This window comes from Alligator sinensis, unplaced genomic scaffold (assembly GCF_000455745.1).
Source record: "Alligator sinensis unplaced genomic scaffold, ASM45574v1 scaffold781_1, whole genome shotgun sequence".
Lineage (NCBI taxonomy): Eukaryota > Metazoa > Chordata > Crocodylia > Alligatoridae > Alligator > Alligator sinensis.
The window spans coordinates 2,051,807-2,073,313 of NW_005841845.1; the positions used below are offsets into that span (position 1 = coordinate 2,051,807).

The 21,507-nt window shown below is 48.1% G+C and overlaps 1 protein-coding gene across 1 annotated transcript in view; it reads left to right on the top strand.

Annotated features, from left to right (window-relative positions):
• The first annotated feature begins 8,806 nt into the window (after positions 1-8,806).
• Positions 8,807-21,507, top strand: part of MKNK1 (MAP kinase interacting serine/threonine kinase 1) — a 34,568-nt gene continuing 21,867 nt past the window's right edge. The window contains 3 exon segments of the mRNA XM_006015758.2: positions 8,807-8,899; positions 9,554-9,616; positions 15,865-15,967. Coding sequence (XP_006015820.1) covers positions 8,894-8,899; positions 9,554-9,616; positions 15,865-15,967 — 172 coding nt within the window. The 5' untranslated portion in view covers positions 8,807-8,893.

Sequence of the window (21,507 nt, forward strand, 5' to 3'; positions counted from 1 at the left end):
CTATTCCTGCTTGCTGTGCAGTAAATTTAAGCCGGCGTAAATGCACGTGTAGACATGCCCAGATACACACACAAACACACCCTCCATAAACTGGTAATAACTTGTTTCCTTTGCGCACACAGACACACACCCCCTCCACAAGCTGGAAATAGCTTGTTTGCTTGACACACTCACCTCCCTGCAGAAGCAGCATCTCACTTCCATTGATAGCTGATGGCCAAATACTACCACTAGATATTTCAACCACATCCTTAGTGAAATAACGCCTTTTTACGCAGGGAAATAGGAATTGCCATATTAGATCAGATATATGCTCCATCTTGTTCACTGTCCTGTCTCATAGATTATGAGGCTGGAAGGGACCTCAGAAGATCATCGGGTCCAGCCCCCTGCACCAGGTAGGAAAGATAACTAGGGTCAGGTAACCCCAGTAAGGTGACTGTCCAGTCTCCTCTTGATTTCCAGGGTAGGCGATTGCACCACTTCTGGAGGGAGCTTATTTCACAGTCTGGACACTGTGACTGTGAAGAAGCGTTTCCTAATGTTGAGCCTGAAACGGTCTTCCAGGAGTTCGTGGCCATTACTCCTGGTTTTCCCCAAGGGTGCCCTGGTGAACAGTTGTTCACCGAGCCCTTGATGTCCGCCCCCAAAGTTGTGGTAAGCTGCTACCAAGTCCCCTCCCAGCCTTCTTTTTTTCAGGCTGAAGAGTCCCAGGTCCCTCAGCTTGTCCTTGTCTGTCTTGTGTCCATCAGATAAGTGTTGTTGCATCTCTGATGCCCTGGGCTATGACCCAATGACATAGTGCTCAGCTCCATGGATCTTCCTACTTTCATGTCTCTTAGTGTATTTTAATTACGTCCCATGTTGCGTAGCCACCTTGGAAAGCTGGATATGGAGAACAAGGATGTTAAGATAGAGAGCTGTGCACATGGCATTTGGAAGTTTGTAAGCCTTGCATCGATGCAGCCCCAGTAGACCTGTAACTACTGTTCTGTAGAGAAAGCAGCTGCTCCCGCTTCTTTTCCAGGCAGCTGTGGCTTGACTTCCTCAATACATTTATTATAAAAATTATGCATGTGAAAAGGGGTCTGAGGGCATGACTGCACTGCTGCCCTCAGCTAGCATCAGCCACCTGCCCAGTCCATATTACCTTGGGGTGGCTGCAGGTGAAGCACAAAGGGAGAGATAAATAGTGGGCAGTCTGATTCCCAGAAGAGCTCTGTGCAAGGACCAGGCTTTATATCTGTGCCCAGCTACAATTATAGGAAACAGGGACAAGATGCAGTGTGCAGAAGGGCTGGAAGTTAGGCACACCAAGTTGTGGGATTGCTGCTGACGACGTCTTATGCTTGAGGAGTGCGGTGCTCAGGTGAGTGCTGCAGGGAGGAGGCTTGATCCCAGCACCTGATGCTTGGCCGAGAGTCTGGATCCAGTTAGGTGTTTCTAACGTAGATGGTGAATGGGCTTGAGCTGGAGGGCAGCCTTGAGCCCCCCTGAGCAGTGCAGGTATCATAGAAAATGAGGGTGGGAAGGGACCTCGGGAGGTCACATCTAAGCCAACCCCCTGCTCAAAGCAGGGCCATCCCAAACTACAACATCCCACACCCCAAGCAGGGGCTAATTTGAGTTAATTGCCAGTCAAACTGCCTGTGTGATTATCCCACACCTGTTTTAATGCGAGTCAGACCCGGGATAAGCCTGACATCTGTTTTTAATCAGTGACTTCTGCAAAAGTCGGGTGAGATCTCCATGGGGGAGGGATCGATCCCTGCCTGCTGGAAACCAGACCAGACCAGACCAATTTAGGTGCCCGGCTTTAGGCAGCTAATTGTAAAAATTCTGGCCAGGGTTGGTTTTAAGTCATTCTAATCATAACATGTAGGTCAATGTGCTGAGATAAAAGCCTAACGCTTACAAGTACAAAGCTAATTCTATTAATTATCTCTTACTCATCTAGCATTTCCTAACGCCGACAGGCTACTTATTTTCTCTGCTGCCCATCAAATAGTTTCAAAGAAAACAACTACTTGAAAAGCCATTAGCAGAAGAAATAAAAGGAACAGCCATGTGTAAAATTAACTGTTTTATCATGCGTCATTGATAGCACCTTTACAGATGACAGTAATTTGTCTTGCTGCTACCCTTTTAGAGGATTAATTCCTGGAATATTAGCATAATCGTTTGATCGTTTCCTAGAAGCAGAATCCCTGTTCTACCAGATTAGTTTGATACTATAGGGTTAGTCATCTATAAGGTGTGGCATGCAGCTGAGCTGCTCCACAGGAGCTGTGGGAAGGACTCAAAGCATATTTATCTTGTTTATGGTATGTAAATATTTCATAGGGAAAAAACTATGGAATACTAAAGAGCTCTGATTCTAGCAGAGAAAGCAGAACAAGAATCGACGGATGCAAGTTAAAGCCACACAAGCTCAAATTAGTAATGTTTAATAAAGAGGTACAAACTAATGTTAGCTTACCCCTTGTGTTCCCAGAATGTCTTTTATTTAATAGAAAATGAGGGTTGGAAGGTCATTTAGTCCAACCTCCTGCTCAAAAGCAGGACTGGCCCAAAGCCAAGGCTTTGTCTACCCAGGCCTTAAAATCCTTCAAGGATGGAGAGTCCACCACCTCTCTGGGTAACCTGTTCCAGTATTTCCCTACCCTCCTCACGAGAGAGTTTTTCCTAATCTCCAACCTCAACGTTCCTTGCTGCAACTTGAGCCCATTGCTCTTTGTTCTGCCACCTGCCCTCACTGAGAACAGCACTTTGCATGGCAATGAATTGCACTCCCAGAAGGTTTTGCACTCATGTTACACACTCCATGGTGCTAGATACAGCAACACAGCAGAAAAAACAGGATAAAGGATCCTAAGAAAGTAGGGCTGAATGATGCACTGGAAACACACACCCTATACTGGGGCTTGCTTAGTACAAATGTTTGTAAGATGTGCTAATTTTCTGGAATGGTTTATTCAAAACAAGATGGAAGATGAGTAGAAACTTGATTAATAAGACTCTGATTAATGCACAGAATAGTCTTTTGGAAACCAGAGGGGTATAGATAAAAGCATGTCTACTGAGTTTGCTTCATCCCATAGCTGTAGCTGCTGTCACTCCTTCTGGACTGCTGACACACAACTCTATACCTTGCTGTTTGCATGCGAGTTTAATCAAGAAACTGAGCTTGGTTCTTGCAGTCCTTTTCTTAAAAGATTCGTTTTTGTCAGGAACAACAAATAGACGGTGCTCCCAAGAGCGGTGGAGAATTCTCTGTCTCTTGAAGTCTCCCGATCCAGGCTGGAAGACAGTTTCAGCAAACACAAGTTATCAGGCCCTATAATTATTTGCTTTAAATGGTAGAAAAGGAGACTTCCTGGTATATTGGATCTCAAGAGCAACTGCTTTCTTGTTAGAAAAGGAAGGCAGTAGAGTGGACCACCCAGGGAAAGTGTGGAATCTCTTCCACTGGAAATTTTCAGGAAGAGGCTAAGATGATTTTACAGAAACTTCAGGGATGATTAAAGAATAGGATCCCTGTGTTTGTGGAAAGGGTTGGGCCATGTGACCCTTGAGGTTCTTTCCAACCCCATGATCCTGGGATAATGCTGGGGATCAGAGTGGACTTGAAAGGCCTGTGGAATAGCAGTGGTTCAACCAGCTGATCTAAGAGACCAGAAGAAGTGTGAAGATGTGCAACCTTTTCAGATCCCCTCCCCTGTGACCTCACTGTGATGTATGGGGGAGTAGCACAGCAGCAGAGAAGGGTGTAACCAGTATTGTTCTCTTGATCACATTCAGCTGGATCATATTCTGACCTGAAGTAATTAAAGAAGGGAGGAAATGAACCTGGCACCTTCCAAACTATAGCATGCTACACCCAAAAGAAATGTATTCATTTTTTGCTCCTGATCTTTCAAAATATCAATAGGGCAAAATTTATCCCTATGGGGAGGGGTCAAGACCTGATCCCTGCATGATTTATGTGATATTTAAGTCTTAATGTCTCCCTGTGCAAAAATCAGCATGGAGTCTATTCATCATTTTAAATCTTGCTTGATTTCAAGGGTGCTTTGGCCTTGGGGTAAGGTGTGAGTAGAGGTGAATTTCACTTGGTGCATATGCAGATGATGGGGATATCTGGAGTGGGACTTGTATCACGTCTATGGGTATTGACAAGTACAGATTGGAATTTCTAGGTGGAGTATTATGTTAGCAGGATTGTGAAAAGGTTAATTAACCTCTGCAAACCTTTAAAAGTAGAATTAGTGTTTACTCAGGGTATCGCCAGACAAGACTATTAATGGCGTTGAGATCTTTGCATGGAGGGTCTTATAAGTGAGTCAGGTAGTTTGTACTTGCTGGTAGCTTGTTTTTTTTGTTGTTGCTCTTGGCTTTAATCCTCCTGTTTTGTTTCTTTTCATTTTATACTGACACTAGGTTTCCACGGGTTACCTGTATTTATTTTAGAGCGGAGAGCGGCAGATTGAAATGTCAGCAAAATTGATTATGCCCTTTGTAAATGTCAACCGCAGTGAAGATGAGCAGGACTCCTTCGTTCCGGTGATATTTGTCTAGGAGTGATTTGACTCCCCTCCTCACTCCTGTGTCCCATTGATCACTGTTTCCCCTCAAGCCTTTCTATTAAATCAGAGAGGTGGACTGGAGTTGCTTTATATAGAACTGGTCGCTATAGCTCAAGTGCATTGAAACAGGAATCATTTGTTGGCTGAGGAATGAGACTTGCTACAGAACACACTTCTACTAAGGTTTCTTGCCATACAGGACTTGTAGTAGAGGTGATATCTTTTATTAGACCAACTAGATTTTTGCAAATGCGATTCTTTAATTGCAAGCTTTTGGGCACTAACACCCTTCATCAGGTGTTGGAGAAAAGATTGTAAAAGTTCTCCTGGGTAGAAATGAAAGTTCATGTTTCATAGGTGGTGTTGAAGGTGTGATAAAATCTGTTTGGAAAAGTTCATTTTATATGCAGATTAGGCTCAGAGAAAAGTTGGAATCATCTGCTTACATCTGCTTGATAATGACCTTGTTCCTCTACTGAGGTTCGTAAGCATGGCTCTGGGGAGCTTTCAAATTCTTCCTGCCCTGCAACAGCCTTTTTTTTGTCACTTTGTCCAGTGGAATTTATTCTGGAGTGCAAAGGAGTCCCATTAAGACAGAAAGCGCTTTAATGGGGAAGTATAAATGTGATTTTTTTCTGTACAGCACCTAACCCAATATGACCTTGACCTTTGACTGGGTCCTTTACTTACTGAGGCAATATAGATAATCTCACCAAAATAGAAACCTCATTCAATAGTACAGGTATGAGAAAGCCCAAAGCAGTTTGATTAATTTGGATACAAGGAAAAACTTCACGGTTTGTGCGAGCAGACTGCAAGAGACTCCCAGCGGTGGTGATGCAGGCCCCTACCCTGGACATCTTCAAAAGGAGACTGGATGTGCACCTTGCTGGTGTAATTTGGGTCTTTCCTGCCCCAAGCAGGGGGGCTGGACCCAATGATCTCCTGAGGTCCCTTCCAGCTCTATACTCCGGTGAATCTGTGAATTCCTCTGCCTTTGGTTTATTGCTGTTATTTAGTTGCACCATCAAGGAAATAATCTCCCTCACCCATTCAAACTCTGTGCTCATGTACCCTGGAAATGAGGTGGAAAAGGTGTCTGGGATTGTAGCACATTCAAAAATGATGGCATGGGGCACATCCAGGGTGTTACCACCTCCTGCCTGGAACGGGAAGTGGAGTGGGGCTTATTTTCTGAATGGTCTGTCTGCCACCAATAGTTCAAAACTACCCCCAGTAATGATCACAATCAAGGAGTTCATCTTGATCTGTGCACGGGCAAAAAGGGTAGCAATCTAGGGGAGAGGAGTTAGGATCTTTGGGGGAGAGAGCGATCTGGCAAACGATTTGAAAAAGAATAGACAGCAAAATGGGAACATTAAGTGTTTGTAATTATAACAGAGATGAGGCTTGAATGATGTTTTAGTTGTTCGTGTTGATATAGATTTGAGTCTGTGGAAGGAGTACATTCAAGGTTGCGTGTCTCTAGCATTGAATCCGCATAGTGCTCTTTTGGAGATTCGGAATGACATTTCTCCCTTCACTTAACCTCTGTGCATCTCAATTCCCCTAGGCTAGCAACACCCGTTGCATTTTTCCCTGGATAAGTTGCGCCAGTGTTTGTCCCGGAACAAATATATCCTAGGCTCGGCGTTTACAAACATCACCCTTCAGAGCAGCTGAATGCAGTGCCACTTTCCTGCCATTGATTCAGTGCCTCAATCTTGGGATAACTGCACAGATGTCCTTTGCAATATCCCAGGATAAATTACTGCTACCTCTTATCGGGGAAACTTTTCTAGGATGTATACCAGCACAACAGACAGGGCCATCTGTACAATGGCACTACATCCCAGGATAAAATGGTTTATTTGGGGATAATGTGACATCCATTTGCAGCCCCAGATTCCAAGCCAATCCCTTGTTCATGCTTAGTTAGGAGCTGTAAAGCACAGCTACGTGGTATGCAAGCGCTAGAGGTGTCTGCATCCCCCCCGTTTGCACTGTAGCCATGGTCCTACATGACCACAGAGGTGGCTAAGGAGTAGGGGAATTAGGGCAACTAGTTGTAAATCCGAAGCATCCAGCTAGCCTCGGCTTGGAGGAGCAGAGGCTGCTCTGGTCTTACACACTCAGATTCAGCTGTGGTGCACAGAGCCTTTTTTTTAACAGCTGTCATGACCAGAGGTAGAACATGATGCAGGGCAAAGCACAAAAGAAGTGCAAGTTGGCAACAGCTGTGGCTGGTCTGATTTGAGATTGAACCCAAGAACACATGCCGCTTGCAAAAAACAGCAAGACACACCACACTCATTTTCTTTCTGTTGTTACTTTACTATTGTTGTTCTTGGTCTGCTTGGAGACAGATATGGCTAGCAGGGTTTGGGGAGATGTAGGAGAACTTGCATTGACCTTAACCCAGAAGATGTGAAGGCAAAGAAGCTGAAGACTTTCCCTTTGTTTTATCTGACAGGTTGCTGAGCTATGCCAGCACCTTGCTGGATCCTGAGGCTAAACTAGAGATATCTGAGAAACCTATTATTTATCCAACATGCCAGCTGGGCCTATGGGAAGTAAAGGGAGAAAGCAGAGAAGGGAGATGAGGTTTCAAAATATCAGCTGCAGGCTGTATGGATGCCCCTGGCATCACACAGACAATGCAGTATCAACCTTTTTCGGATGTATACCAGGACAACAGACAGGGCCAGCTGTATAATGGTGCTACATCCTAGGATTAAATGGTTTATTTTGAGAAAATACTTCAAACAAAAAGATCTCCAGGCAATAAACATTAACCGTGTCCTTGCCACCCTCCACTGCTTAACTAGACCCAACGTCTGGCGCAGTCGGGAAACGCCAACGTCAGCTTGCATTTTTTGTTCAGCTTGACAGGACATTTTGCGATGGGGCGGTCTTCCCGAAGCGTGCCCTGAATTGTGTGTGTTTGCTGTTTATTACCTTTCCTTGCAACCGTTTTTAATGAGTATTCATTGTTTGCCCTACACTAATGCACAGAGATCCCACTGGGATCATCCCAGTGAAGCCCGGTGCTGTGTTGTACCTGGGGCTCTACAAAGGGTAAGGGACATTTCCTGTTTCATAATCTAAATAGATGAAAACGGAGTGGGGGGAAAAAAAAGAAAGGTGTAGAAAGGGAAAATAGTTTGCACAAAGCCAAGTCTCCTCCCCTACCTGCTCCGTAGAAGGGTTTTTTTCTGCTCAGCGACTGATGTTCTTCCATTATCTCCGACGTTTGTCTCTGTAGAAGAAACTGCATCGCTGATGGTTGTATCGGGCTGTTTCCCTAGCACCGTTTTGGGACGGCCGGTGATGCTCTTGCATTTGGTAGCCACAAAATGCAGCAATCCAGCTGCATTCGCATGCAACCAGCTGAGCTATGGGAAGGTTGCAGACATTTGGCCGCCGTTGAACCTGTTGGCTACTGAGCTGACAGCCAAGGGCCACCTCTCCTTCATCGCTGGACCCCTGGCAGGTGCCAGCCATTGGGAGGCAATGGGGTCAAAGGAAGACGAGTAGTTAGGACAGTGGTATAAGCTGGTGTCAGGGCTCCCTTCCTTCCTCCGCTACGTTACCTACTCCTACTTTGTTGGGAGCTGGGGTCAAAAATCCCCATCGCGCACCCGCGTGGGGGACCAGAGTGTGAAGGGAAAGCGCCGTGCAAACCAGCCACGAAGACGTTTCACAGGTGATGTGGAATCTCTTTGTGGCTGGTTAGCCATGTCGCTCCAGCAAGGGATTGGTTTTAACAGGCCGCGGGTTCGCTTTCTCGCACGACTCGCACGTGAATGGCGTGAGATACGTTAACGCCCGTCAGGCCATCGCAACTCCCGCCAAATGCTGCACGGGGAGACGTGCAGGCACCCCTGTGAGGGCAGCTCGGTCCCTGGGGCGTCCCCTTGCACCCAGGCCTGGGCAGGTGGGAGCACCCCGGGTGGTTGCCTTGACAACGCGGCCATGAGGCCACCCAGCCTAAGAGGGTGCATGAGGGGGCGGGGCTACCGGCTCCTAATTCCCGCCTAGCAGTCCTGCGCCTGCGCACAACCCCACCTCCTCCGTTTGCCCTTCGTCTGCCACCACCGCTTCACACTGCGCCTGCGCACCTGACTATGCGCCTCACCGTCTCTGGTATGCGCTTGCGCACTCTAGGCTGGGCGCGCGCCACACTGCGCCTGCGCCGCGCGCCTCTCTGGGGTGGGGCCCGGAGGCCACGCCCCCTCCCTTCCCCACCCCGGGAGCCGCCCCGGCCCGGCCCGACCCGACCCGAGGGACTCGCTCCGGCGGCGGCCATGGAGGTAGGGTCCCGGGCCGGGATCGTGACCCTCTGTCCGCAACCCACCCTATGGCCTAGGGGGGCCCTCGATCCTTTCAGGGGTGCCGCGAGATCCTGTCCAGGGTGCCGTGGGGGGCCCGGGGATCCTTCCAGGGGGTCTGAGATCTTGTCAGGGGTGCCGCGGGGTGCCTCCAGACCGTCAGGGGTGCCGCGGGGTGCCCCAAATCGTGTCCAGGGCCCGCGGGGTGCCCCGAGACCCTGTCGGGGTGCTGCGGAGTGCCGTAAGACCCTGTCAGGGGTGCCGCGGGGTGCCCCAAAATTGTGTCCAGGGCCCGTGGGTTGCCCCCAGACCCTGTCGGGGTGCTGCGGAGTGCCGTAAGACCCTGTCAGGGGTGCCCCAAGGTGGTGCCCAGGGCCCGCGGGGTGCCCCGCCTTGTCTTCTGGGCCCCCAGTAGCTCTTGCATGTGAGCTGCTTTCTTGCTTGTTTTAAACTATAGGATTATTTTTTCTCCTTGCACGTTGTACGATTTGTGAATTAGATGGTCTTTTTTTAATGAATGAAGAGGCTACACCAGAAGTTGGTCTGAGCAGAAGTCTGTTTTGTCGACTTGGAGGAATCGGGGAATTTTCTTTTTTTCCTGACGTCCTTCCAAAAGATGTTCTTTATCCTTTCCAGATGCCGGATGTAATGAGGCAAAGTAAAGTTGCAGAACTGAAGAACTTCCACTGCAATTCTAAGGTAAAGTATGTAGAGCATTGACGTCGCTCTTATTGCTTGCAACGCATTTTGTACAAATGTCCAGACCAGGGTCCCCAAACTGTGGTACGTGTATCCCTTGGGGTACGCAAGACAGCTTTGCGGGGGGGGCACACAGAAGAAATTGCACAATGGCAGATTTAATTTTCGTTATAATATCATTTAAGGGGTTAAAATATAAAATGTATGCTGGTAGGGGATATGGGGGCAGCTGGTGAATCACAAAGTGGGTACGTGATAAGAAAAAGTTTGGAAACCCTTGTAAGTCCTATGAAGATGTGTATTCTCGGTTCAGGGGGGAATTTGGTCCATAAGGCCCCCTCTACTTGTGCAGGTAAAGACTCAATGGGAGCTAATGAAGGATCCACACAGTCACAACACCTGCCCTGCCACATGTGAAAGGCAGGAGGCACGATTGTGGGATTGTGCATTAGGTCCCAACCTGCCTTGTTGCCGATGCAGGGAGAGCCCGATTCCAGTCTCCCCTTGCACCAGCAAGAAACAAGTTTCTGTGGCAGGAAGCCCCCTCAGCTGGCGCAGTCTCCCAGCTTTAGGGGTGCCACGCATCTGCAGGGCTGGTAGATCATAGCTGTGCCTCATGGCTGCTGGGACCCAGGGGGGTCCCCTTGCAGCCGATCGCCGAGCTGGGCAGATGCAGGGGAGGGCTGGGGGGCAGCGCGCTCCCAGGCAGACCCGGAAGCAGACCGGAAGTATTTCCAGTCCACTTTAGGGTTTGCCGCTGAGCACGTGGATGGCCCCCACCCCTGCACTTCAGTGGGATGCTCAACGTGCTCCAGCATTGCAGCGTTCACAAGCCATGCCTGCTACCTCAACGTACGTAGAAAAAAACTTAAAGCTGTGTCTGTCTTAATTGCTGATTATCCGAATCGGCGTTGAATCTTCAGATTCAGAATCGTCCAAATTGAAACAGGGGCAGTGATCCGAATCAACGAATCAAATCGCTGTCCCTCATTCGGGCTGAATCTGAATCTGAATCGAATAGGGCCCGCTTCTCGCACCCCTACTACTTGGCGTGTGTAGCTGCTCTTCAGGTGATGGTGCAGGTAACCAGTTCATTATGCGGTACCTGTAACTTGTGGAGGGGACTATATGTACATACAGCTTAATTGTTCTTTAACACCTTCAGAAATCAGTCTGGCTCCTTTTACATCTGTTGCTGTTCTTTGCATTTCTTCCACTTTCTCAGTATCTTTCTCGTAACAAAGTGTCCAAAATCAGAGGCACATTTTAGTTGACAACCCATCCAAAAAAAATGCCTAGAGGGCTGTTTTCTCCCAGAACCTCTACTGAAGTTATCCTGGACATTAGGCATATAAATGCATGCTACCTTTGCTGCCTAACTTGTTAATGGTATTCTTAACCAACCTTTTTTTTCATTGTTTGTTTCTGTCTGAACCTGATAAACTTGTTAGGCAAGGCACACTTTGTTTTTTATTTAGTTGACTTTTGGGTGATTTTTGAGTTGACAGTGGTTCTTCTTCCTTGATGGACTTGAAGAATCTGTGTGTTTGTTGCAAGAGAAAAACCTCTTGTCCTTCATGCTTTTACATGGTGGTAGTTTTATGGTCAAACCATTCTGTAAATAAAACCGACCTGCTGTCATATGGGTATTGACTTAAAGGGAACAAACCTGCCTGGATGTGCTACAGCGCAGATGAGCTCTCTTATCTTTATTGACTGAGTGGAGACTCTAAACAACCCAGACTGGAGAGACACATCACTAAGTGCCAAGGCAGTAGAGTTTGAGTTGGCTTTTTAATGATTTTCTGATTTAACGTGTCTTGGTACCGTTACCACATCCAATTCTGTCACAAGTTCAGCTGCTTTGGAAAAAAAAATATAAAAAATAAGTATCTTGTAGCTCTGGTATTTGAAATATTTCTTGATTGAAAGTTAGCAGGATGTAAGATTGCTGGTAAGGAAATATGTTAGATAGCCTTATTTCCGTAAGTAAGAAATGTCATATCTGATCATTTTTGGCCAGTCTCTTAAGAGCAGGAAAAATTCTTATCTTGTAGTTGTATGAAATAAAAAAATCCACTTCCTAGAAAGCGTTCACCTCTGAGTATTTTTCAGTAATATGAAAAGATAATCTGAAAGATTCTTGCTTTGACTGGCTGTCGAAAGAAATTTGTCCTCTATATTTTTTCCTTCAATTTAAATAACTTAACCTTCTGCCCTGAGGGTCAGAGAAACTGATTTGCTTAAGTCAATTTAAGTGTAATTATGGTTGTCTTCCCCTTCTGAAATAACATATCTCTGGAGCACCAAAGTAATTTTGCAATGGAGTTTGGCTTGAAACAGGATGGACATTGCTTTCGACTGGAATTCCATTGCCCTTGATCAGCAGCAAAAAGCAGCCTTTTTGTTAGCCTGTTGCAATTATTTTCTTGAAGGAAGAGTGCAAGAGTCCCCCTTCTTCCTTCAAGAAAGTAAGTTCAATACACTTAAGGTTACCATATTTCCAGTTCCAAAAAAGAGGATACCTGTCGGGAGGATACCTCACTCCCAACTCATAGCCCCCTGGTCCTGGCAGTGCCCCTCACTCCCGACCTGCAAACTCCTGGCCCTGCCGGAGCCTCTAGCTCCACACCTACAGTCCCTTGCCTCCCTGGGCTAAGCTGGTGCCCCTTAGTCCCCCATCCCTGCTGCTGGCCCTCATTCCTGACCTGCAGACACCTGGCCGTGCCAGTGCCCCTCACTCCTGATCCAGTCCCTCATTTCCCCTGGGTCACTCACTCCCAAGCTGCAGCCCCCTGGCACTGCAGGTGCCCTGCACTCCTGACCCATAGCTTGCACCCCCCAACCCTGCTGGTGCCCCTTACTCCCAACTGGCAGCCCCATGCCCAACCCTGCTGCTGCCCCTCACTCCCAACCTAGACACCTGGCCCTGCTAGTGCCCCTCTCCCAATCTACAGTCCCTTGTTTCCCACCCCCCGGCCACTGACTCCTGAGCTGCAGCCCCCTGCCGCTGCTGGTGCCCTGCACTCCTGACCTACAGCTGCTGCCCCCCCCCCCCCCCCCCCGCCCCCCCCCCCCCCCCCAGCCCTGCCAGTGCCCCTCACACCCAACCCACAGCCCCCTGTCCCCCTAGCCCTGCTGGTGTCCCCCACTACCAACCTGCAGCCTTCTCCTCCCCCCAGCCCTGCCAGAGAGGGCCCCCGGCTGCTCCCGACTGGGCTGGAGCTTGGCAGCTCCAATTTGTGTGGGCGATGGGGAAGCGGTGCCAGCTGGAGGGAAGAGGAGAGGATGCCTGTGGCATCCCCTACCCTCCGCGGAGGCTTCAGCACCATGCCAGGCACTCTGGCCATGTCCCCACTTCCTCCCTGCCAGGCAGTGTCTGCTGGGGCCCCCTGGCCCGCATAAGCACAGGTGCCGGCCCGGCCACGGAGCTCCCCACTGCCCTCAAAGGGCCCCCCGCACCTTCCCCCACTGGAGGGGCAGCCGCCTCCCCTGCCCCACTGCAGCCCCAGCACCGCCCCTGCCTCCAATTGCCCTCCCCTCCTGCTCCTGCCAGCGAAACAGAACAAAATCCTGGACATTGGTTTCTATTTCACCCGGACAAAGATAGGAGGACTCAAAAAAAACCCAAAAGGGCATGTCTGGGAAAACCCAGATGTATGATAACCCTAAATACACTGACACATGGTTTTCAATGCACAAAGCAGTTTATATCCTATTAGAATTGGATTGTAATCCCATAGAAGGTTTCCACGTGGTGTTTTCTTTTAATTATTCTTTTGTTCTTCAATTATACTGCCATGCCCTTTCATCCTTATTATTGATTTTTAATTGAATGCAGTCAGGCCATTGGCTTTTCCACTTCCCCCACCTCTTTTTCCCCTTACAAACAAGTGAACTGGATCATTTCCACTCTTATTTTTTAAGTCATTTCAAGTCTGCTTTGTGCATGCTTTGGACTAATAAAATTATCTGGTGCAATTCTGGTAACCTTATTTTGCTATCATATCTGTCCAGTGGAGATGATGAGTCTTCCCTACTGTGCGAGTGGTCTGAGAAACAGCCGGTTTCTTTAAACATCTGTACAAGTGCCTATCTTAAATATAAGTACATCTTATCAAGAGGAAAAAATGCTGCTTAATATTTATACTACACAAAAGCTACCTTCTCCTAATAGGGTTTTTTAAATCTTGTCTTCTGTCGCATTAATGTTCTTTACTGTCCAAACATGGCTAATTATGCGCACAAAGCGAATTGGGAGTGGGTGGAATCCGATCTTTCTGCTAGCTTGCAGTGTGAGATCCACCCAGTGCTGGAAGGCCTGACTCAGCACCCACAGAAACCCCACGGTTATCTTCCCAGAAAAGTGGGTAGGTGAGCAATCATTTGATGGTTATCTGCAGCCTGTGCATGCAGGGGAGATGGCTTGTTCAAAATCAGAGCAGAGGCAGTTACAGGGGACAGGTCCAAAGAGCAACCTCTGGACCCATTTCTGCAGAGAAGCTGTGGCTCCGTATCCCTGCATCAGGAATCTGGAGGGCCAAGGCTGTTGTTGGAAAGTGCACAGTGCCGAGGTAATGCTCGTGGCAGGCTAAGTTGTAGTTTTAATCTATTTTAGCTTTCCTTGAAGTCTAACCACTTGAACTTTGTGTTTAATTTTTCAGAATATTGTAATCTTACAAAGATGCGGCGATAAAGAGGGGTGTTCTTTTATATTTCATCTTTGTCTTGGGGAAAGACTGCCATAACCCAAATTAGCTGTGATGGCTAGGTAATCTTTACTGACCCACGGGAAACTTTATCACTGCTTCATTTGTCAAATGCCCGATATAAATACGTGGTCAGAATCTGAAACCGATTTCTTTATTGAACTGATCTCTTTCGCTGAAGCAGTTGCCGTGCAGAGCAAGATGCTCAATTTGACACGATGCTGGAAAGACCACTATGACTATTCCCGGGGCTGCTTTCTCTCTGAACTCGTGCAGCTCTTTTGGCTGCTGGCAGTGCGCTGTGCTTCAGAGTTGACATAATTGTTGGTGTTGTTTGCAATGAGGCAGCATTAAACTTGCTGATCTTGGCATGCCCCAGCAGGATCCCTGCCTGCCACATGAGTTGTGTCTGACCGTCGCAGCCGTGCGTCGTGATATACTCTGTGGAGGCTGGTCCAGGGCCGCTGTGCAGCTGAGCATTGGGAGGAGATTTTGGCTGGACTTTGTTGGCCAAAACTTTAATGCTAGATGCCTGAAGTTAAACTCTCATGTATCCAAATATGGATTTAACTCGATGTGGCTTGACTGTCAAAAGTTCTGAGCATGCTCAACCCCACTTGAAGGCTTTGGGAGTTGAAGGGGTTCAGCACCTTGGCAGGTTGAGCTGCTTTTAATTGGGTGTCTGTGTGTATTTTGCAGGCCTGCAGTCCAAATGTTGGAGTCATAATCTTGGCCTTTGTAAAATAACCCAAATCCTGGGAAGAAAAGGCTTTAGCCCTGCTCAGAAGGTGCAGGGTATTCCTCGTATGTCTAGGGAGAGTCTTTTACTTGGTGCTGTTTAGCCAGCAGAAGCAGATTCAGGATTTTCAAGCCCTGATTAGCAAGGTTTGATGAAGGGTTACAGTGGGCTGCAGTTGTGGGTGAAGAAGTCTCCTTATTTGGGTTTTTGGATGGAGGAGTCTCCTTACTTGATTTTTCAGAGGTTCAGGGAATTTTGTAATTTGTGTATATATGTATATAACACATATTTATAAGTACTCGCTGCCGTGGGCTGAGAATATACTGTGCTGTCGGTGTTTGTTCTTGGAAATGGTTTCCAAGTAGTGAACTTCTGGGTGTTGGTTTTGGGATCTGTCAGCCCCAAACGGTGTGGGACCATTCCTCTTCCCCTTCCCCCCTCGTGACCGCAACAGTGGATATTATCTCAGTCAATTTACTGTTGGTTACCAGGGATGAAATTGGGATCAGGGTCCTTCTTTTCAGTAGACGATCTCTGGGGTCCTGGGATCTTGTTTGCATTTGTCACCGTGGAAATCTCTGCACATCAATGCCACAGTTTTAAAATGGGACTAATACTGTTTTCTACCTTGCCTTTGGATTGTACAGCTGTCAGCACAGGGACTGCCTTTTGCCACATGTTTGTACAGAGCCTAACACACAAGAGGTCAAAGCCCTATTGGAGCCTGCAGGCCCCGCTGAAATACATACAGCAAAGCTAGGAAGACTTGTGAATCCAAATATGCTTTTGTTTCTTTTCAGCTACAGAATAATCTTACTTCCAGTCCTGTTGTCGAGGCAAATGGTGGTCTGGCTCTCTATTCAAACTCCCTTTGTGCAGTGAAGTCACTCCAACACAGACCAGGTATTTACTTCCTCTGCTTAAGTCTCATAAATATTGGTCTCCGTCACTGATGTGTCATAGTTTCATAGTTTCATAGTTTCAGGGTCGGAAGGGACCTAATAGATCTTCTAGCCCGACCCCCCGCCAGGGCGGGAGAACAACCCAAAAACACAAACAAAACCACTCACCCTAAAAACAAAAACGGGACTCAAATGAGTCCAGCCAGGTAAGTATCCAGCCTCTTCTTAAAGATCCCCAGGGTAGGGGCCAGCACCACCTCCCTTGGAAGTTGGTTCCAGCTCCTAGCCGCCCTGACTGTGAAGTAGTTTTTTCGGATGTCCAATCTGTACCTCCTCTCCATCAACTTGTGCCCATTATTCCTTGTTATGCCAGCAGGGGCTAGGGGAAACAGCGTCTCCCCCAAACCCTTCTGGTTCCCCCTAGTGAGTTTATAGACGGTCACCAGGTCCCCCCTCAGCCTTCTCTTGTGGAGGCTGAATAGGTTCAAGTCCCGCAGTCTCTCACTGTAGGGTCTGCCCTGTTGTCCCCGGATCATGCGGGTGGCCCTCCTCTGGACCCTCTCCATGTTGTCCACATCCCTCCTGAAATGGGGCGCACAGAACTGGACACAATACTCCAGCTGCGGCCTGACCAGCGTCGCATAGAGGGGGAGGATCACCTCCCTGGCTCTACTCGAGATGCACCTGTGGATGCACGACAAGGTCCGGTTAGCCCTGCCAACCATGACCTCGCATTGTCGGCCCATGTTCATCTTGGAGTCAATAATGACACCAAGATCCCTTTCCGCCTCCGTGCTCTCAAGTAGGGAGCTCCCCATCTTATAAGTGTGCTGCTGGTTCCTACTACCCAAGTGCAGCACCCTGCACTTGTCCGTATTGAAACGCATCCTGTTCCTGTCTGCCCACCCCTGTAACCTATCCAGATCCTTCTGCAATCTCTCTCTCCCTGCTAGCGTGCTCACCTCCCCCCAAATTTTGGTGTCATCAGCGAATTTAAACAGGTTGCTCTCCACCCCAACATCAAGATCGCTGATGAAGACATTGAACAGCGCAGGGCCCAGGACCGAGCCCTGAGGGACTCCACTACCCACCTCCCCCCAAGTCGAATATGATCCATCCACCACCACCCTCTGAGTGCGACCCTTCAGCCAATCTGCAATCCATCTGACCGTGTAGGCATCTATGCCACAGTCGCCTAGTTTACTAATTAGGATGGGGTGAGAGACGGTGTCAAAGGCCTTGCTGAAGTCCAGAAAGACTACATCCACCGCGACACCTGCATCCATGGCCTTTGTGACCTGATCATAAAAGGCAATCAGGTTGGTCTGACATGATCTCCCCCTAATAAATCCATGCTGATTGCCCCTGAGCATCATCTCGGATGCCGGCCCATCACAAATGTGCTCCTTGATGATCTTCTCAAAGAGCTTCCCCAGGATTGAGGTAAGACTGACGGGCCTATAATTGCCCGGGTCCTCCCTTTTCCCTTTTTTGAAGATGGGGACCACATTAGCTACCTTCCAATCGTCTGGCACCTGGCCCAAGCACCACGATCGCTCGTAGAGCCGTGCCAGGGGCCCTGCAATAACCCCAGCCAGCTCCCTCAGCACCCTGGGGTGGAGAGCATCCGGACCCGCTGACTTGAACGCGTCCAGCCCCTCCAGAAGCTCTCTAACCCGGTCCTCCCCAACCTGAGGTCTGAAGGCGATCCCCTCGCGTCCGGCTTCTATCACAGCAGGGAAGTCCCGGTCCCTGCACAAGAAAACGGAGGTGAAGAATTGGTTAAAGAGGTCCGCTTTATCCTCTGACGCAACCACCAGATTGCCCCGCATATCCTGCAGGGGCCCCACATTACCCGGCGCCTTCTTCATCCTCCCAATATATTTGAAAAAGGACTTTTTGTTATCCTTAATCCTGGACGCTAATCCGAGCTCTATCTCCGCCTTGGCCTTCCTAACAGCCCGCCTGCAGGCCCGAGCAGAGGAGGTATACTCCTCTTTGGAGATTACACCCCCCTTCCACCGGGCGTACGCCACCCTTTTGGCAAGCAGGCATTCCCGGACACCCTTGGTGAGCCAGGGGGGCTTTTGGACACTCCTGCCCGCCTTGCTTCTTGTCGGGATGGACACCCCTTGGGCCCCGAGTATCGTTTCCTTAAGGAACGACCACTCCTCTTGGACGCTGAGTTCCTCTGCCCTCAAGGACCCCAGTTCCTCTCCCACTAATCTCCTCATCTCACTGAAGTTGGCCCTCCTGAAGTCTAGGGCCACCACCTTGCTGCGGGCCCTTGACACTCTACGCTGGATGGTGAATTCCAGCACGCGATGATCACTATTGCCCAGGTGGTCAAGAACCTGGAGGCCTCTTACCAGGTCGTCGCCTGCGGCCAGGACCAGGTCCAGCAGAGCATCTCCTCTGGTGGGACTGTGCACCTCCTGAATCAAGTGGAGGTCCTGCAACTCGGCCAAGAACCTCCTGGAGCGGTCCGTCCCGGCTGACTGCTCCTCCCAGCAGATGTCCGGGTAATTAAAATCGCCCATGACAACTACATCCCTTGCTTTTAGTGTCTCTGCAAGCTGGCCTGAAAATTCCCTGTCCAGCTCCTCCTCCTGATTGGGGGGTCTGTAATAGACCCCCACCGTCAAATCCCTCTCGCCTTGCCCCCCCTGGATCTTGACCCAGAGCACTTCAGCTCGCCCTTCCCCTGACCCCATACTGCTGGCAGAGGATGTGTAGTGCTCCTTGACATAAAGTGCCACCCCCCCCCCTTTTCTGCCTTCTCTATCCCGCCTGTACAGCCTATAGCCCCTAATGTTAACTGCCCAGTCATGGGATGAGTCCCACCATGTCTCTGTTAACCCTACGACATCTGGATTTGAACTAGCTATTCTGAGGGCGAGTTCCTCCTGTTTGTTCCCCATGCTACATGTCCAGGTGACCTCCAGCTGTTTCCAACCAGGTGAAGAGTTTTTTGGTTTTGTTGGGTTTTGGCATTTTACACACGATGAGGAGAATACTCGTTTGTGGAAAGCGAGGTTAGAAGTTGATATGCAGACAGATAAATATTTCACTTTAAAAGTGGCAGGGGAAGCTACCCTGGTTCACCTGAATCTTTTGCAACCATTTTGTCTATCCACACCTTTTCTGCATGGCATTGAAGCAGAACTGCAATCATTTCTCCCAAATTAAAACAGGTGGCTAATTTTTGCAGCTTTTATTTTTGCTTTACTGCAAGATAGCAATGGATGGACGAGAACGGTTACAGTGGAGTAGCTGACATGCACTTGTGGGCAGTAAGTCTGCTTCTCTGCTCAGTCATTTTCAAGTGCTCTTAAGGAAAGAAAGTTTTCTCACATAGTATAATTTCTGCATATTTTTAAAGGGGTCACTTTTCCTAGGGTTTGAGTGATTTTTTTGGGGTGGGATTGTTTTAAACTATAGGGCTTTGCATCATTGTAAATGTATTGCATTGTATTCTGCCCGCAGAGAAGCCTGTGGTTATTTGCTGTTTTGGTAGTAGGTTGATGATCTTGTTCTTTCTTTAGTATTTACGATCTTTTTCCTGTGGCATATGGATTCGTTTGGGCCAAAGTGGCTGCTGTGAGGGGTCATTGTAGCAGAGGTGGGACTTCTTTGAGGTACCCAGAACCCATCCCTTGGGTTTTTTCAGTACCACGCAGGTTAAGTGTTAGCTTTTACTACCGATTTACTTCTATATGCAGAAGACCCTATACTAGCAATATGTGGGACTTGAAAGAATTGCTGTTCGTAAAGCATACTCTCCTTAGCCTGCCCCGTTGTCCCTGAATATTGCATGTAAAGATGAGGGCTGCTTTGAGTTACATTATTCTTCAGTGTCAGGACCCAGTAGAAGGGAAGATAAGGCCAGAACCTGTGTCTGAATCATGAAACCTGTGATTTTTCCTGCTCTTGACAGATTCTAGTCTGAAAACAGTCCATTTGAAAACAGTCCCATACAAAAAAAGGACAATTATCCTTTACCCAGCTGTTTCAAAGGGGCTGAATGCTGTGACCAGTAAGACATTTTTCATTAATAAATGCTTTAGGCCAGGGGTTGGCAACCTACTGCCTGTAGGCTGGATCCAGCCTGTGAAGCCTGGATGTCGGCAACATTTCGGTGGCAAGAGGAATTTTGGGATAGGCCACTGGCATGGAGGTGGTGAGAAGTGATGGCAGCAAGGTCAGAAGCAGAGGCCTGCCTAGGACTGAGCTGTGTTATTGTCCTATCGCTCAAAAAAAGTTGCCGACCTCTTCTCTGAGCATCTTAAGAGTCAGCGTCCTGCGTCCTTAAACTGCCTTTCCCAAATCCAGGATTGACTGTTGGAAAGATGGGTGATCGGGTCTGTGGGAGAAGGGGTTTAATCTCAAACCCAAATGTAAAGCGGTTGTTGCTGACAGATGAATGTTTCCCTTAGTCTGTCCAATCTTATCAGTGGTAAAAACTTATTTTTCATGTGTGCTTGCACCCAAATTTATGCAATTAGGAAGGCAAAGCCCCTAAAACAAATTGTGGGGCTAACAGCGGGTGTTATCTCAGCCATTGCTAGCCCCATGCCCTGGTATAGTGTATTAGAGCAGTGTATTAAGGACAAGGGTTCGGGCACACAAGCAGAGCAGCAGATAGGGCTGGGGAAGAGGATCAGAGTGACACCTGTGGGGTGCGTGGTGTTAATTTGTGGCATGCCTGCCGAAAAGGTTGGACCTGTCTAGATTAACGGAAACCTGCCCTGACTTTTTCTCTTAAAGTAGCTTCCATGAAACAGAACAATTAAATAGCATACTACGGAAATGGCAGAGTCCAGGCAGGAAAAAAACCATCCCGTAACCAAATGCGTATGTCTATCTGCTATAGAATGGAAGTTGAAAATGCCAACTCCTCCTTAATTCAGCTTGTAGCTAAATAAATAACGTCTTGGTGTTAAGGAAGTTGTCCCTGCCGCTTGGGGCTGGAGTCTGATGGGGGAACTGAAGTACTGTGGTGGATGGTTCAGTATGTAATTATAAAAGAGGTGAGCCAGCTGACAGTATACAAAGTTGTAGCAAAGAAATATATCTTCTCTGTCCACTTGTAGATTCAATTCCTCTGCCACAGCGGCCAGTCTTCAATATAAGTATTACATTCACTGAAAGGTCACGGTGCAGTGGGATGTAATTGTTAAGTTTGACTTGCAGCATGCCATGTCATTTTAATGACTTACTCTTCCTTATCCTTCCCAGTAAGTAGAATCCTCCTGCAAACAAAACCTCTAGCTTCAGCATTGTTGCACTATAGAATAAAATGCCTAATTACAGTTTCAAATTGGATATTAACTGAGATGAAATTTAGCTCAAAATTCACTGCAAAGGCTAGCTTTGTTTTCATGTTAAAATCTAAAGTCATTGAAGGGTCTTGACTTCAGAGAAGGAAGACTTTGTTGTTTCAGAAGCTGGTAATATTACACACTTTACATCCTATTCTATCCCTGCCCTAAATTGTTACCTGCTGAGATGCACCTTGAACTAAGTCATGTGTCGTCCCGT